A 19296-nucleotide genomic window follows, 5' to 3' on the forward strand; every position below is an offset into this window, starting at 1 on the left:
AGAAGGCACGGTCTCCGAAGCCTTTGAGTTTTGAGGGTGGGACAGTGAGGGGAACAGTGGATGAGGATCGGAGGGTACGGGTAGGGCGGTGGGGGAGAAGGAGGTCAGTCAGGTAAGGGGGGGCCAGGCTATATGGAGATATGAATGGAGTGCTAGAGTCATGATGCGTTTTTCCGCTATCCTCATGGTGCATACACTGGACAGTTCGAAACCTGCGCAAGAAGTCTACGACTTCATTTCAACATCAATATCTATCTATCTAATACTATCCCAGCAACAGGTAGAATCTGACTGACATTGAGGGAGATCAACATTTGTTCGAGAGACAATTAACCAATCATTATATAATAGACTATAGGCGTTTCATGAAAAAGAAACGTCTAAATATATGTACAGTATACTGTATCTCAAAAGTGAGTACACCCTTTAGATTTTTGCAAATATTCTGTTATATCCTTTCAGGGGATAACATTATCCTACTGAAACTTTGATATAACTTAAAGTAGTCATTATGCTGCTTGAATAACAGTATAGATTTATTGTCCTTTGAAAATTACTCAGTACACAGCTGTTAATGTCTAAACAGCTGGCAACAAAAGTGAGTACACCCCATAGTGAACATGTCCTAATTGTGCCCAATGATGTTGTTTTCCTGCCCTGGTGTCATGTGACTCATTAGTGTTACAAGGATTCAGGTGTAAATGATAAGCAGGGCTGTTCAATTTGGTGTTTTGGGCACAATTCTCTCTGAATGCTGGACAACATGGCACCTCATGGCAAGGAACTCTGAGCGGCTGAAAAAAAGGATTATTGCGCTTCACAAAGATGGCCTTGGCTATAAGAAGATTGCCAACACCCTGAAAATGAGTTGCAGCACAGTGGCTAAGATCATACAGCGGTTTTCCAGGACAGGTTCCACTTGGAACAGGCCTCGCCAGGGTCGACCAAAGAAGTCCACGTGCTCAGCGTCATATCCAGAGGTTGGTTTCCAAAAATAGACGTGCGAGTGCTTCCAGCATTGCTGCAGAGGTTGCAGAAGTGGGATGTCAGCCTGTCAGTGCCCAGACCATACGCCGCACACTGCATCAAATCGGTTTGTATGGCCGTCGCCCCAGACAGAAGCCTCTTCTGAAACCGATGCATAAGAAAGCTCGCAAACAGTTTGCTGAAGACAATGAATCCAAGAACATGAGTTACTGGAACCATGTCCTGTGGTCTGATGAGACCAAAATAAACCTGTTTGGGTCAGATGGTGTCCGGCGTGTGTGGCGGCACCCTGGTGAGGAGTACCAAGACAAATGTGTTTTGCCTACAGTCAAGCATGGTGGTGGCAGCATCATGGTCTGGGGCTGCATGAGTGCTGCCGGCACTGGGGAGCTGCATTTCATTGAGGGACACATGAATTCCAATATATACTGTGACATCCTGCAGCAGAGCATGATCCCCTCTCTTCGGAAACTAGGCCGTTTTTTAGGGCAGTTTTCCAACATGATAATGACCCTAAACACACCTCCAAGATGACAACGGCCTTGCTGAAGAAGCTGAAGGTTAAGGTGATGGACTGGCCAAGTATGTCTCCAGACCTAAACCCAATTGAGCACATGTGGGGCATCCTCAAGAGGAAGGTGGAGGAGTGCAAGGTGTCCAACATCCGTGCGCTCCGTGATGTCGTCATGGAGGAGTGGAAGAAGATTCCAGAAGCAACCTGTGCAGCTCTGGTGAATTCCATGCCCAGGAGGGTTAAAGCAGTGCTAGATAACAATGGTGGTCACACAAAATATTGACACTTTGGGCACAATTTAGACATGTTCACTATGGGGTGTACTCACTTTTGTTGCCAGCTGTTTAGACATTAACAGCTGTGTACTGAGTAATTTTCAATGGACAATAAATCTATACTGTTATTCAAGCAGCACACTGACTACTTTAAGTTATATCAAAGTTTCATTAAGATAGTGTTATCCCCTGAAAGGATATGACAGAATATTAGCAAAAATCTAAAGGGTGTACTCACTTTTGGGATATACTGTATATATAGCAATACTGAAGGGAGACTATTGGGGGCACTCACAGTAAACAACACAGCCATAACAGCTGGTCGATTACAGTCAAACAGAGCCATTTACTCCCTTGAGCTGAACTCCTGAATTGTGTGAGGAGAAAAATGGGGGCGTAGTTCCATTACCTAAATCCTAACAATCCGACCTGCCATGTCCAATTCGATTGCAATAGTCACAGCGATGTCTCACCATGTCTGAAATATTGATCTTGTCACAGTGTCCCTGTCTTCCACAGTAACTACAATGCCTGATGGTATGTTGGTCTCAGGCTTTGATTGAATCTACCAAGAACTGACTCAGAGAGTGACTCACCTGTTGAATGAACTGAATGGCTCTTAGAGAATTGTGCATTTCCTGCCATAATGTGGTGAATTGCACAGACATGCACAGTAGTGTTTAAAGTTTCAGATTTACAAGAGTGAGCTGTACAGACAGAGCTAATTCCACTTTCGTCTCGCACGGGCAAGATTCTTTTGTTGGACTCCAAATGTTCGATTGTGTGAATAATCAGTTTTGTCTCTGACAAAATCCTTTTACGGATGCCAATTGTTTGGCAATAATCAAGAATTTCATTCTCAGACTAATCTTTTGAACACATTTTTTTTATTTTTAAATTTCAGCAACTATTTACTAGTTACCGAAGCACACAGCTCAATCAGTTAACACACTTCTTTATCTCAGACTAATTACTCCAAACTTACTATCAAAGAACGGTTTATGTTAGTCCTGAAAATAGGTCTAGTTTATAACACTAAGCAATGCATTTATAAAACCGTTGCCAAGAACCAATAGCACAAAATGAATGAATTGATTTAAAGTCATTTACAACCAGTATCACCTCTCAGGCCAGATCTGTAGAGCATTTGTAATTAGATTAGTATGATTTGATTCAATTTGATTATCATTGCACAGAGTACATGTACTGAGGCACCGAAATGTAGTTTGGCATCTAACCAGATGCAAAAGACATGATATTGTAATTTGTAGACAGTGCATGGTATTACAGTGGGTATAAATAAATGAATATAATAAGTGAATATACATGAGATGAATATCAAGATGATGACGGCTGGTCGTCTGGGGGCTCAGCTATGAGGTCTGGTTCCTTGTTGTCCTGGTGGAAGTGGGCATAGAAGTGATTGAGTGGTCGGGGAGGGAGGCAGTGCTTGATGGAGAAGCTGTGTTTTGGGGCTTGTAGTCCGTGGTGACCTAGTTGGCCTGCCACATGCTTCGGGGATCAGAGTTGTTCTGGAAGTGCTTCTCAATCTGCAGTTTGTGGTTTGTGTTTGGCCTTCCTAATATGATCAGTTTCCACAGTTTTAATGTTGGGCAGAGACTTTTGGCTATATTTTGTTGATAGCAAACCATATCTAATATTGATAATCTAACTCCAATCGAATTATCATTATGTACAAAGAATGGTGGAGTCTGCTTATTTAGTTCAAGCAAGGTCAAATAGAATGAATCAAATGAGGCTTTAACAATACTGGATACTTGTTGTAAGTCGCTTTGGATAAAGGCATCTGCTAAATGCCAAAAATGTAATTGTAAATTACAAGGCAAATACTTTATAGAAACATTTTACATTCTAATACAGAGAGTAGAGAGAGAGAGATGTCCACCTGTCATCACAAAACAATGCTACTCACAACATGATGAGAACCTCACAACAGGACAGGAAAAAGGACAGACCTTTTTTCGCCTGACCTCTGCCTTTTATGTCTAAACACCACAGTATTTAAATTAGAAGCTGTTAATAAGGAGACCACCAACCATCATTCATCTTATTACATCCAAACTGATGACATCACAGTTTTTACACCACAAGGCATTCCACAGAGCTCACAGTCACACACGTTAGTCTTCCAGAGGATTGTAAACTTAAGAAGATTGGTAGCAGAATTGAGAAGAATTCCCAAATTCGTTATAGGCTAATAGCCCTACTGCGTTAGGCTCGTCTAGGCTAGGCTAGCTCTCCACTTTGCACCCTATTAAGAAGTTATTTTTTTAATGATGAAACGGTGTCACCTTGAAACTCCTATGAACGTTTCATAAACATTGAGAGTTCTGTGACATACGAAGGGAGAGAGACCGAATCATAGACCCTCTCCGATTGCGTCGTTGGGGGACAATCACCAAAAGTGATGAGCGCATTACTCTCTCCCTTAAAACGTGTAGAATGAGCTGGAAGTGGAGACAGTTTGATAGATGGATGGCTTAACGTACAGCAGCGAAAACAATTGAATTGTAAAACATTTCCAATTCTAAAATCAATGTATAGAGACAGTTTAACCGTGTACCCACCACAGCGCTCATTACAGATGCTATGGCACTGGGTCTTGAATGTCATAAGAGCATACGGAACATCTTCTCTCCGGGACCTATATTCCTCCACCTCCTCCACCTCCTCCTCCTCCTCCTCCCTCCTCCAGCAGCCCTGGCCCCAGCCAGCCAGAGAGACCGTCAGGCCCCGGCTGTCAGTCTGAACCAGCGGGGTGATGGATAGTGACGTGGGGGGGACCGGAGCTCCTAGGTGAAGACCCATTTGCAGCGTTTGAGCTTGTGGCCGTGGGTAATGGGGAGATATTAGTTACAGAGTCTGGCAGGGACCCCCGCATCCTCTTGGTCACACGGTACTATCGCTCACTGACAGGGCCAGCAGAGTCAGGAACCTTGTTCCCTCCGCCCGTCTGCAGCAGAGAGAAAGCACCTAACAGGCTTGGTTTCTGTAGGAGCCTGATGGAGACATTACATCGTGCAGGAATGATACTAGAAAGTTGGAGGTGAGACTAAATTGCGTTGTGGGGGAGGGAGGATGTATGTGGGAAGTGAAATTGGAATGCTTAGAAAGTGCTGCTGAGAGAAGTGGATTTCTTTTTGTTTCATTTATGATATTGCCCACTACCGCCGGAGGGTAATACTCTACTTTGATGAGTCGAGTGCAGATAAATACAAGGAGGTTCCTAGCCAGTGGCTTGTATTATGTCTGGGGAAAAGCCAGGGATAGATACCGGTAGTGTACACACACACACATACATACAGATAGCCTGTAATCTCCTCAAACCTATGTTTTGTGATTCAACCATTGGATGTGTCCAGATGGCCCTGAGAGAGAAGAAAAAGAACTAACCTACTTGAGCAGACACACACACAGAGGTACTGTTGACTGTCCCCCCCACTCTCACTGAAGATTTTCACATGGCCCTTTCCCTCAGCATGTGGCTCCCCGTACAGGGCCGGCCCTATGACTTTAGTGGAGCCCCTGCCACATTTTGTTGACGGGAGGAGGGGGCGTGGTAGCGAAGTGTTTGATTGAAGGGTGTTTCGTCGACTGGGTTTTGCTGTTAGCGGAGTTTAGGATTGATGGGTGTTTTCTCGCCGGGGGCCGGGGGAGAGGAGGTAGCAGAGTTTTTGATTGACGGGTGGTAGCCGGCACTAAATCGACGGCACTAAATCGACGGCACAAGTGTGGCCCCCTCTAGTGGTCGTGGCCCTAAACAACCGCGTAGAGTGTTTACGCCAGCGGCCGGCCCTGTCCTCATATGACCTACCGAAGAGCTGCAACAAACACAGCAAGTGTCAAGTAGCTTCCCTACGTAGTCTCTCTCTGCTGTTGTAAAACGGCTGATAACCGTTTCACAGCAACATGCCGGCTTGGACCTTTATCAGCTCGTCCTCCTCAATTTCCACACTTCCAGTCTCTCAACTCGGCCGTGTGATGGGCAGCAGAAGGTAGTCTCCAACTCCCCGCCCCCCCCCCCCCCCTCCCCTCCGCCCCGTACTCACTCACAGAGATAAGATGAATCAATTAAGCCTGTAAAACTATAAGCCCCTCACTTTTTAATTTATTTTGGACTCCACGCTCTAATTTCCTTGGCAGTTATGAATTGGCTGACGGGGCCAGTCGGACGCTGGAACCTCCCTCCGAGAACTTTAGTGAATGATGGATGCCCTCCGTGACGCGGCGATCTGTCTCTCCCGCTGAAAGCTCTCAATCTCTGCTCTGCAGAGCCAGCTTGCAGGGGGGCTGGCGAGACTAGGGGGTTGGGTGGGGGAGAGAAGTAAGAGAAGGTGGTGGCGTTGTGCATGCGTGCGTGCGCGTGTGTGTGTGTGTGTGTGTGTGTGTGTGTGTGGGGGGGGGGGGGGGGGGGTGGGCTGGAGGGGGGGGGGGCATTTTCGTCATCAAGTGATTACTTTCTTAATTAGTGTGATTAATATTCTTCCGGAGGAGATCGGCTGCTGTTGTGGCTCTGCTGTCCCGTAGGGAGGGGATGGAGGGATGGGGCGGAGGTGTGGAGCAGACGAGGAGGAGGAGGAGGAGGAGATTGCCTATGAGGGAGATGGCACGTTTAAGTAGTGAAGTTTGACTCAAGTTGCATTGACGATATTTCATAATCAGCTGCTTGAAGGCTTTTAAAGATGAATAATGGATGAAGGAACAGGTCCCTATATGTGTTCTGTCATGGATATAATGACTCGATAGAATGTAGCGCCTTGATAGCGGCCTAGAGGTCCAAATGTATCATTTATGAAGCCTTGTATCTCCTAGGCATGCACATTTTTTTATTTCTGCTTTGATTTCATCCCTTTTTCTATTTATTTATTTTTTTGTCTTTCAGTTGGTGTCAACATGTTCTACATCTGCATCATAGTCTACTTGTATGGAGACCTGGCCATCTATGCAGCTGCTGTCCCCCTGTCCCTAATGGAGGTAGCCTGGTAAGACCAGCCATCTCCCCCCCCCCCCCCCCCCCCCCCTTGCTCTTTTTCATTCCTACCATTACATTACATTGTTCTATTTCTCCATTTCAGGAAGGTTTTATTAGCCCAGGACTACTAATTTAGGACCGCTGTGGACGGTGCTCACTCTCCCAAGTAGTTAAAAAACATTGACTTCTGGCCGGACAAAGCACACCAGCGTACCTCTATCCTCTCAGTCCTGGTTCCGGTCCAGATACTTTGGACTGTGTTGTGCCCACTGGTCCTCAGCAGTATGTTGTTTTGGAAAACTTTTTTGATTGGAGGCCTTTAACTGAGGTGACCTCCCACTGGTGCTGTTGGCATTTGGCTCTTGTTGACTGACTGGCCAGACAGACAGTTTTATTACTAGAACTCCCATTGGCCAGACGGGGAGTAATCAAATATTCCATTGTATTATTACAGACAATAATGTGACTTAGCCTGCAGAACCAAAGAGGCACTTCTCTGGTACCACCACACCACCACGGGCGCTGGGAGGACAGCTTCCTACTCCTTTAATGACAGAAGGTTTATTCTCCCTCCGAGGCGCTGACAAAGAAAAACAACTGAAACCCTTAAAATTCAATAATTCACGTCTCTCTAATTTTGTCCAAATATCTTTGTCCAATATCTGTAGTCAGAGCCCTGGGGGGACTGGGACGACGAAAGACATTACAGGCTCATGTTATAAACATAAACGTGGAAGACGAGACACCTCTTAACATTTGTGGAGATATATCACTTTTTAAGGTGGAAGAGGGCGGCTGAACAAGCCAATTACCACCTAGCGTAGCCTCGTCTCCCGTCGGAGGAGTGTCTGTCGGGTTACCGTACAGCCCTCGTAGAATACAGCAACGTAGCAGCTGATATCATTCTGACTCCGCGTGGTTGAGGCGGGGGGGGGGGGGGGGGGGGGGGAACCCGCTGGTAACTTTCTAGCGAAGATGTGAGGCGGAACCATGGCACTTAAAAAATAATTACCCTATGACACAGACAGGATCTGGGCGCTTGGCTGGCTCTGCCATTGAGAAGAGGGGGGGAGAGATTGGAATCGTAAGGCGCGGTTTCTCTTTGTAAAGCCGCGGCCGCGCAAGAATTCTCGGTGGCAGAGGCAGATTCTAATGATTATGTTCTATAATTGATGCTCAGTCTGCTGCACCTTGTCAGCAGCACTGAAAGTCTTTTTTTTTTTTTTGTAATTGCCTCAGAATGATACTCAGTGATTTTTTTTTTTTCTCCATCTGGAAGCCCGGCTCATCGCTCCGACTAGTTTTCCGCGGTATGCAACCTTTTTAGCGACTGGTAGCTGTCGAACTCAGGAGACGTCAAGAAAGCGACAGACTGAACTTGATGAGTTTTACTCGACTGTTACCTTTTTTGTAGTAGTAGTCAGACCATACGGTGGCTATAGAAAGTCATCACACCCCTTCACGTTTTCCACATTTTGTTGTGTTATAGACTCAATTTAAAATTGATTAAATAAAAAAGAATTGACTTCAATCCACACACAATACCCCATAATGACAAAAAAGTTAAAACAGGTTTTTAGACATTTCTGCAGATTTTATAAAATTGAAACACAGAAATACCTCATGTGTATTAGTCTTCATACACTTTGCTATGACACTCTTAAAATGTGCTTAAAAGCAAAAATGTCATCAACAAATCACTCAATGAGTTGAATTGAGTTCATCTTAATGCAAGGTGCATCTAGTGCATCTTAATGTCATTTTGGAATCAATATATTTGTTTTTATAGGGTCTCTGATTTGCATAGGAATCAATTACACAATGTCATGAGTGTCATAGCAAAGAGTATGAAGACTTATGCAGGTATTTCTGTGTTTAACTTTGCAGAAATTATAGGTAGGCCTATTGTGTGGATTGATGCCAAAAAAAAATGTATATAGCCACTGTACATGTTCTCCTGTTGTAACTTAAACTCTGGCTTTGCCAGAACTTGTCATTTTCTGTCACTGATCTTATCAGGTCTGATTGAGTGATTGATTGGGTGATTGATTGATTGATTGATAATATCGAGCTGATCAAATACTCAATACAACTATTGATCCTATAGAATATCCAACACAGTACAATACTTCCATCATAACTCAGGGGGCACTCTTATCTCAGACCCAGACCCTGACCCTGTATGCCCGCAGCCAAGACACACTGAGACGGTTTGATCCCCCGGTGCTGGGGTGGGTGTGGTGGTGTTAAGCGGTCTGTGTCTTGTCCTCTCTGCAGTGGAAACCACTCGTGCAGCGCTGGGAGCGTGAAGTACAACGACACGGAGATGTGCTGGGGCGAGGTGACGAGAGGGAACGCCTACAGGGTGTTTCTGGTGAGTAAAGCTGCACCCCTGACCATCACTCATGCCTACCTCCTCCTCCCCTTTCTCTCTCTCTCTCTCTCTCTCTCTCTCTCTCTCTCTCTCTCTCTCTCTCTCTCCCCTCCCCTATCTCTGTCTTGTTCTCTCTCTCTCTCTCTCTCTCTCTCTCTCTCTCTCTCTCTCTCTCTCTCTCTCTCGCTCCCCTCCCCCTCCATAGTTTCCCCAGAGGAGCCACCATGTCGCTACCTTCCACACCTCTGCCTCCCAGCCTCCACCATGGTGTCTGAGACCTATTGTGTCAACCTCTGTCTGCATTAGTGTCAGACTCAGCCCAGAGAGCACCTTTCTGCTCGGTCTACCCCTTGCGCTTCCCCTGGTGCCTCCCCTCCCTCCCTCAGCTCTCTGTGTGTGTGTGTGTGTGTGTGTGTGTGTGTGTGTGTGTGTGTGTGTGTGTGTGCGCGCCCTTGAAATCTTAAGAGCCAAACTTTTGTGTTTTTTTTTTTGCTTAAACTTTGCCAGCCGACAGTGATAGATGTGCTGATCTCCTCCTGTGTTATTCCTCCCTCCTTCCCTCCTTTCTTCCTCCTCCATCTTCCCTCATTTAATACGGAAAGAGCCAACTCAAACAATTCCCCAATAAATGCATTGTTTTTGTGTGTTTTTTTTATTTTTTATCTCGGCCGGGATAAGCCTCTTACAGCATGTAAACGAATTGGAATTATGCTGATTTTATAATCTTCCGTAGATTTGTTTACCTTGCAGTTTCGCAATGTTTTCCTGTTATTTACGGTGTGGGTTTGAACGGAAATTGACATTTTTTTCCACCCCGGTTCTTCATACGCCATAGTGAATTGTCATGACAGGAGGTCTTGAGATGATGGCTTTTTTCGATGTTGACCTGCTCTGTAATTTCTTGAAGGAAAATAGAAAAAAGATTGACTGTGTCTTGACAGGGAGTCGTCTGTTCCCTGTCGTACACTGAAGACGTTGTCACCCCCGTTATTAGTTTTCCTCTCTTGAATGCTTGCAGGCGTTCTGAGTTTTGGACACACACACACAGTTGCATTTTTTTTTTCTCAGATTTTTTTTCCCGCTTTCCATGAATTAAGCCTTCCTCCCTTCGTGGACAACATCCATCAGCTCCTGTTCGCACACTGAGAGCGGAGTGTCTCCCTGCTGCTCCACACTCTTCCCTTCGTCTTTGACGTCGCTGGGTCAAACGCTCCGGCCCCTCAGCCACTGCTCAGGTCTCCCCGTGAGAAGTGTAAATAATTGACTACTACTTTTTGAGTCAGCAGCTCGCTATAGGTCTGCGTCATCTCCCATGGAGAGAGAACTGTCTGTATCTTCCATCCCCCACTCCACCTAGGCCAGGTTGGTATACCTACCGGCTCTTTCCTGAGCCCAGCCCATACAGAGACCAAGGTGCCCTTCCTTCAGACCATGGGGTTTGATTGATAGCGTCCACACAGCATGTAGAAGAAACGCTTCTCAAGCTCTGCTTCCAGGAGAGCTGCTGGACCTGCAGGGATTGGTTGAAGCCATTCGTTGGGGCGGCTGTGGCGCAGGAGGTAGAGCCGGCGTCTAATGATCGCAAGGTTGGCAGATCGGCGGTTCGAGCCCCGGCTGGCCACATGTCGAAGTGTCCTTGGGCAAGACACTAAAAATTGCTCCCAGTGAGCGCGCCGGCACCTTGCATGGTAGGTTGCCGCCATTGGTGTGTGATGTGTGTGTGAATGGGTAAATGAGAGGCCGTTGTAAAGCGCTTTGGATAAAGGCGCTATATAAGTGCAGTCTATTTACCATTTACCATTTACCAAGCCCAGTGTCAGTGCTAGGCTGGAACGAATGCTCGCACTCCCACTCGTTCTCCAGGACTGGGAGTCGGATACTAACGAATGGTACTATTTCATTGGGAAGCCTCTGGCTCCGAGCTAACCGATCTGCTTTATTACGCTAACGCCAGTCTGTCCCTCTGAACCGAACCGAGGCACAACTCGCTCTAGTAGAAATGTTGTAAAGTGCTCACACCGATTTTGGGATAACATTGAAATAGTTGTCACCCAACTGTCCAAAATACATGATGATCGTTGGGGCCTAACGATTTTGTTTTGGAATTTAAATGAGCCTACTTATATTTTATGTCGTCCCATTCTTTGTGTTTGATGAAGACATTACAGAAAAAAACAACCATAATTACAATTCCCAATAGCTTATTTTTTCTTGTCTTGGTTATGCAATTAGTTTGACTTAGTTTCGGTCCTCTGAGAGGAGAAGCATTAGCAATCGCACTGTGTTCAATATATTATGTAAGCATGAGTTGCTCGGTTTCTGTGCATACCAATGAAAGTGCTCAGAGCCGGGTCTCAGTTTGAACTAATATTCATGATGTTCCCTGTGTCCCTCTGGTCGCTATGCACTGCATATCAACTATCTATTCATATGAATGTTCGCTATCACTATGTCCTCACTATCGAGCCTGATCAACCTCCGAATCTAATAATTTCTCCTGCGTTAAAAACCAACAGATTGTCTGTTAATCCTCCATTTGTACCTCGACGATGCCGTTTCTTTTAGCTCCTGGTTTTAATAATTGATAAGGGGGTTTTAATCTCATGCTATGGTATTATCTGGGTCTCTTCAGGGACTTTTTGTAATGTAGCATACTTAACGACCTGCTGTACTGGCTCTCTCCTATGCTTTGGCTTATGGATTCATTTCTATCCCATCTAGATCCAGGGGACAATAGGTTGGGTATGTAATGTACACACTGGCGTTACGCTAGTCACTAATGGAGTCTAATCCCCTTCGCTGGGGTGTTTTTATTTGGTGTGCCTCGGCCACCGGGCTGTAGGGGAGGCTGTTGGCCGCTACCGGGAACAAGTGAGATTGATGCGGAGCACATTAGTGTCACAGCCACAACATTTTTAGGGTTTAGGAAAAAGGAAGAGAGGAAAGATTAAAGGGCAGCAGCCCGATTATGGCGTCACACAGCGGCCGCAGCTGTAATCCTGGCGTGGGTGGCTGGCGGAGAGGCAGAGAGAAAGAAAGGAAGGGAACGAGAGAGAGAGAGAGAGTCAGTGTGAGGGAGGGAGAGAAAGCGAGAGAGAACTATAGGGCTAATGTCTCAGAGAGACCCAGACAGACCGATCGACAGACGGACAGACTGACAGACAGTCCGTATTGATGGATTGTCCCCTCCAGGGGGCTCTCCCCTGTGTGCCCTCCAGAATTGTGGTGTTGTCCACACAAGCTTAAAAGCTTTCCACCCCCAGAGCGGTCGGCGCTGCCTGGCTAGTCTCAGCTCTCCCGGTCCGCGTGCGTCTGGCCACCTGCTGCAGCAGCAGCCCCAGTTTTTATAGACACCGCCCCCGCAGACCCCGGCAGTGTCTGGCCAGACGACGAGTTTGATCGCCATCGACAACAGAGCCCCCTTAGCTACAGCAAACTTATTATAGATCTCAAGACTCATACCCTGTTTTTAACGCCTTGTCCCCTTCTTCTTCTTCTTCTTCTTCTTCTTCTTCTTCAGAACGTGACGGTTCCCATACCGCTCGTGAACGTCTCCGCTTTATTTGACGTCTGTCTTCAGCCTTCAGATGCCTGTCACCGCCGCGGTCTTTTGTTTTGGTGCCGGGCCGACAGATTGCGCCGTGTTATTTTTAGACGGCCGGGGCACAACAGCTGTCCCCGTTCGTAAGAGTAGTCCTGCTCTCTCTCCGACGGGTCTCTCTCCGCCTTGTTAAGACTTAGAGAGAGAGAGAAAGAGAGGCGAGAAAAGCACTGAGCCCAAGTCGCGGGATGAAGTGTGTTATTTTTCGGAGAGACTATTTCGAACCCCCCCCCCCCTGTCATCGGCTTATCTGAACAGGAGAGAATAGGTCGTCGCTGCCTTTTTTCTCAGAACCTGTCAGGCCTGGTCACTTGGAGCGTCTGTGGTCTGCCTACACCTTGTATGGACCTCACACTTCACACATACATGCAGAGGACATACACCGTATTGCACTCGGGTGAACACACAAGCCTCACACCTTCGCCTGGAGTGCGCACCGCTCGCCGGGTTGGCTTAACGTCAACTTGACGGCCATTAGATTGCTGACGTCTTCCGATATTAAAACTCCAATAAGTTCCCGTGTGTGCCGTAGTGCCTTTGGGACGGTTTGTATAAAATTATATCTAAGTCCCCCTGTATTTGTCATTCAACTCACGTCGAAGGAACTAATCTAAGGAACTAGAAACTGCTTCTGAAAGCTTTTTCCCCCCTCAGCTTGTGGCGGGCTCTAATGTACTTCAAATTCTCTCATTATTGTCTTGTCTTTTTCCACACAGCGCTCACTCCATTGATCCGGAAACGGTAAAAAACACACTCGACGGCTTTTTGCCGTGGAAGGACGGCATAATGATGATGCGGTCCATGACTGCACAGTAGGTGGCTTGTCTGTTAAGTTTGACCTTTGCTTCGATCAATGCTGGCCACACCGACGTACAGTATCATGCTGAGGACTGAGAAAGGCGGCCTTTTTCGTCTGAAAGCTCTTAAGAAGATCGATGGCCGGAGATTTGATCTGTTGTTGTTGCTGATTGATTCTAGTGTCCAGTACCCAGACCGATGCCACTCTCCCTCAAAACCCAGATGCATTATTCTTGGAGTCATAGCCGACCCAACCCAACGCTTTAGCTGTCCCATAGCACTTTTTTCTTTTGACATTTTCCTTCGTGCACATGCGTCGGGCACGGGTCATTGGTGGACGTCATTAGGTCTTTGACAGAAGACTTTGATTGTAAGAATTATGTCTTGGCCCAGCTGAGAGATTTCTTCAGACCTCAATTAAACCTGTGTCCCCTATTGCCCCCCCCCCCGGCAAGTTTTTGCTGCGTGTGTTTAAATATCCAATGGCAAGACTATGGGGACTCTTGCATTAAATAGCCACGCTATATATTCTGTTGGCTAACCACCATGATTTAAATGGCTGATTAAATTGAAATTAGTTTTCTTGTGAAAGTGATGGGAAGTCAATACTCTATACCAGGGTAAAGGTAGGTTTTGCTTACACTGCATTCTTCACTGTTTGTCTTGATGCATGTGTCTGTATCAAAAGGTGTTCCTATTAGAGACTAGACAGTGTGTGAGACGGTGCCAGTGAATTGAAACATTATCTTATTATCATTATGCAAGCACCTTCATAAAAACACCAACTTTTCAGCAACCATCTGCTTTGTTCCACTCTTCTGATCTGATCCACGCACGTACGCACAGAGAAGGACATACATAGACCAGATACCGAAAAGCTCAGATAGAGTGTGTGTGTGTGCGCGTGCATGCGTGCGTGCGTGCTGGGTTGTGAGGAGAGGGTGCTGTAGTTAGTGGGTTGTGAGGAGAGGAGAGGAGAGGAGAGGAGAGGGTGCTGTAGTGCTGGGTTGTGAGGAGAGGAGAGGAGAGGAGAGGAGAGGAGAGGAGAGGAGAGGAGAGGAGAGGAGAGGAGAGGAGAGGAGAGGAGCGGAGCTGTAATGCTGGGTTGTGAGGAGAGGAGCTGTAGTGCTGGGTTGTTAGGAGAGGAGGCGAGAGGAGAGGAGAGGTGCTGTAGTGCTGGGTTGTGAGGAGAGGAGGGGAGAGGAGCTGTAGTGCTGGGTTGTGAGGTGAAGAGAGGTGAGGAGAGGAGAGGAGAGGAGAGGTGCTGTAGTGCTGGGTTGTTAGGAGAGGAGAGGAGAGGAGGGGAGATGAGAGGGGAGGAGAGGGTAGGGGAGGATGCTGTAGTGCTGGGTTGTGAGGAGAGGAGGGGAGATGAAAGGGGAGGGGAGGTGCGGTAGTGCTGCAGCTCTGCCGGTGGTGGCCAGAGCTGCAGGGAGATGACGGTGCAGATGGTTTAATGGAGATTATCCCAGCAGGGGGAAGTGTTTGAGCTGGGAACCACATGAGGGGAGCCCACTCCACACAGCAGCAGGAGATGCCGCACAGTCAGAGTGGCAGAGCAGGGACACTGGGAACATTGCCTGTTGCACTGGGAGGACTGGAGGAGGACTGGAGGGGGACTGGGTGGGACTGGGTGGGACTGGAGGTGGACTGGAGGAGGACTGGAGGAGGACTGGAGGGGGACTGGGTGGGACTGGAGGGGGACTGGAGGGGGACTGGAGGGGGACTGGGTGGGACTGGAGGAGGACTGGAGGGGGACTGGGTGGGACTGGAGGGGGACTGGAGGGGGACTGGAGGGGGACTGGGTGGGACTGGAGGAGGACTGGAGGAGGACTGGGTGGGCACTGGAGGAGGACTGGAGGGGGACTGGGTGGGACTGGAGGGGGACTGGAGGGGGACTGGAGGGGGACTGGGTGGGACTGGAGGAGGACTGGAGGAGGACTGGGTGGGCACTGGAGGAGGACTGGGTGGGACTGGAGGGCACTGGGGGCTCAAGGGGACTTAGAGGTCATATGAGGGGATAGTTGGATGGTTCCCTATGTCAGAACGCTTTCAGTCATGGCTGCATTTGAAGCACCAACCCGGGCAAGCTGTTTCCAATACCCACTGTAGATCAAAGCTCCTCGTTTCCGTCGTCGTATCATAACAAAAGTAAGCGGATAAACGGGAACGTGTTAAAAAGAGTTTAATTAGCCTCCATCCTTTTCCCCACCACTCCAGGTCTTTCAATGAAACAGTCCTATCAATGTTTACTAAAGTATATTGTTTCCGCTGCTGCAGGCTATGCCGTTGTGTTGTTTTTGTGCGGTGTGCGTGCGGTGCTGACTGTCAAATTATGCTAAACAGAGTGGCAGTTAGCCGCGCCTGAGTAACAGCTAAAGCAGTCAAACGTGCTTAAACATCCCTTTGGCAGCTGTCACAACCCCATTCAATGGGATTCTGTGTCTATCGCTGTGTGAGGTAATAGTCTATGTGGTTTTAATGATTTGCTTGAATATCAGTTGGCTCTGTTTCCTCATTTTGCTCGCACACTATACATAATAGTCTAATCATCATTTGCGAAGTGAAGCTAATTCACCCGGAAAACAAAAAACTAAGAATGGAGGTTACCCATTTGCTTGTTTGCGTTCCCTTTTGACGCTGCTTGTTTTAAATTCTTCATTTGTTTCTCTTTGGTCTCAGAGGGATAAGATAAAGCTGATTTATTCATCCTGTCCAGTAATCTACATGCTGGGTACAATATTGTTCTGTGTTTTGTAAAGCCGGTTATCTGACACAAGGACATTGCGGAGTGATGTAACGGTCTCGCTCGGTCGGGGGGGGGGGGCTGAAGGCTGAACAAACGTGTTCCTCATGAAATGAACCTCTGCTAAACGATGCTCTGCGTTAAGAAGCAAGACAGCTTTAACAATAGACGTATGTCTACATGCAGAACTTGTGACCTTGAGCTGAGCGGTTGTAAAGGTTTCTTGTTTGTATGTTTTTTCTGGACTGCTGGTCGGGGTGACCGAGCCTCTAGTGGAACAGAAGACCCAGCGAGGTCGTCCCGCTCCGTGGTAGCTCCCTGGGGAACGTCTCAGGGAGGCTGCCCCCCCCCCCCCCCCCCCCATCACGCCCTCCTCCAAATGTGGAAAAGAAGAAGGATCAGGCGGCGCCCTCGTAAAGAGCTTGTCTTTTTCGATTACACCTTGACGTGCGGCGTATTGGTGAACGGTCCCCTTAGTTGATTTATTCCTTTATTTTTTCATAAGGTCCATCATCGTCCTAAATTAGTGAGACAGTGCTCTGGGTGACACGGCCCCTCCCTCCCCCCTCCCTCCCTCCTCCCTCCCTCCCCCTCCCCTGCACCACCCCTAGTGGTTCTAACGATGGGGCAGAGTGAAATAGCCGTAGTCCTATTAAACCACAGGCAAATTATCGTTTCTCATTTCCTCCCCAGATATGTCCCCTGCCTGTCATAAATCTTCACTTTGCGGTGTTGCTCGTTATTTTTACCTAGGTGCATAATGGTTTCTTTTTTAAGGAGCGGGACTGCATAATAGAGTGTTTTTTTGTAATTTGGCTAGCCTCCTGGAAGGTAACAGCACCCCAGTTCCCCATAGGAAGTCATAATGGTTCAGTGGAGTAAATGGAGGCCCATCATTGTTTACGTTGATGATTTATGTGTATTTTTTCGCAATTTGCCGTCTGCTGTCCCAAATAGAGGCAGCTGATACAAATGTGCTTCTGGAAGGTAACACCAAAACTCTACTGTGGAAAGTTTGTGCAAAAAATGTCCCTGAATACTATGTTTACCTCCCCATCTCTCCTCCGTAGATCTTTGTGGAGAAAAGTGGAGTCAAGAGTGATATACATTGTAGATGCAAAGGGCTCAATGAAGTGGAGATCAGGAGTGGAGATCAGATCAGATCAGGCTCTTGAATTGCTCTTGGATAAATGGCTCGTAAATCGTTACACTAAAACACATCTTGCCCACAGCGGACTTGATCTTTCTACAAAGCCTTCAGTAAACTCACCCATGTTCAGTTTGGAATGATGCATGCTCTGTCACGCATGCAAGGAGGAGACGTTATGCGGAGAGACTTCTGTGGTCCAAATAAACTCAATTCAACAACAAATAGAACACCACAATCGCCTGCCTAATCATGTGGCAAATGATCCTTAATGGACGAGTGATTGCTTTTTTACAAGTATACACATGTACTAGATCACACAGTCTTAAGAGTGCCGTTGACCTATGCAGGCTGATGGAACGTGGAACGACTTGGCCTGACAAATACTAGTTTGGCCATGACAAGCCCAAACAATGTGATTTATTAGTACTGCAGTGGAAATAAATAAAGATGTATCTATATACTTAGGGCATTTTCTTTTGCTGGGCTGGCCCATATCTGAGAGTTGTGTAACTTTCAGATACAATCAAGTCAAACTTGGTCCTCTGTGGCTCAGTTGGTAGAGCATGGCGCTAACAATACTTAGGTTGTGGGTTCGATGCCCGCTGGGACCTTATATACCGAAATGTATGCACTCATTGCAATGCAAGTTGCTTTGGATAAAAGCGTCAGCTAAATGGCATATATTAAACTCTTTTTTTCTTTTTTGCCTCAACCATTTTCCTGTCTACTCCTTTAACTTCCTTCCGGGATAAGGGCTGTTGCTTGTTAACACTAGAACAGCCATGCGGGGTCATTTGTGAGTAAAGAAAAATGATATATCTTTGCACTCAATCAAATTTCAGGACCCTCCTTTCATGACTTTTCCTAGATACAGTATGTGCGTTCTACCACCCAGTATCCTTACATTTTCAATCATAAGCTAATATAAAGCTATTTTGCCGGCACGGCTGTTCTAGTGTTAATCTCAATCGGTATCAGGTGAAGAGGAATTGGGTGAGATTTCTGTCGCGTGGGGGAAATCGAATCTGTATAAGGACCATAACATCTAGAGGAAGTAAATAACAGGTGGCAAAATACCCCCAACCGCCCCACTTCCCCTCTTCTATCCTCTTCCTCCTGTCATCGCCCCGTTCTCGTTACAGTTCCGTCTTTAATTGCGTAGAGAGTAGTTGACTCTGAGGTCACACACTTAATTAACAGTAAAAACGTGTCTGTGTAGAACGTCTGTCTCTTCTACCTAGAGAGGACTGTGAATGAGAGGTGTAGGGGGTTGGGGTTCACCTCACAATGATGGTAGGCTAGCAATGACGTAACGATCAGGCTTAGCCCGGCCTATATCTAGACCGGTGGAGGCAGAAATCAGAGGACAGGCTCGTTGTAACGCATGGAACGGAATGAGGAACGGTATCAGACACGTGTGTTTATCTTCTGATTTCTGCCTCCACCAGCCTCCCCTGATCTACACATCAACTTGTGTTTAATCTCGGCTCAGTATGTAAGTAAGTCAAATATGAACTTGTGAAAAGCAATCAAGAAAGATATCACTTATAAACCTGTCAAACCGTTTATGCTGTTTGCAGTATTTCTTGCAGCTGGTCTTTTCAACAAGGTTGTGTGGTGTTACAACTGTGGGCAACACCCAGAGGGCCCCTGGGGGAAGCCCTGTACGTCAGACTATGTTGGTCCACACCTCTGTAGCTCTTTAGATCCTGTCAGCTAGACTAAGCCTCTCTCTCTCTCTCTCTCTCTCTGACAGACTGCCAGCCTGTCTATTGCGCACTATAGCCCGGCTCAGTGACTTCCTGAAGCCTTCTCCCTCTGTGGCCTTTCACACGAGAGCCGTGTCTTTGGGGGGGGA

At 47.1% G+C, this 19296-nt stretch overlaps 1 protein-coding gene across 1 annotated transcript in view; it reads left to right on the top strand.

Annotated features, from left to right (window-relative positions):
* Positions 1 to 19296, top strand: part of tmem104 (transmembrane protein 104) — a 63266-nt gene that overhangs the window by 13359 nt on the left and 30611 nt on the right. Inside the window, exons 7-8 of the mRNA XM_080524513.1 lie at positions 6680 to 6779; positions 9047 to 9143. Coding sequence (XP_080380639.1) covers positions 6680 to 6779; positions 9047 to 9143 — 197 coding nt within the window. The remainder of the gene's footprint in view (positions 1 to 6679; positions 6780 to 9046; positions 9144 to 19296) is intronic.

This window comes from Nansenia antarctica (assembly GCF_963989245.1).
Source record: "Nansenia antarctica genome assembly, chromosome: 2".
Lineage (NCBI taxonomy): Eukaryota > Metazoa > Chordata > Actinopteri > Argentiniformes > Microstomatidae > Nansenia > Nansenia antarctica.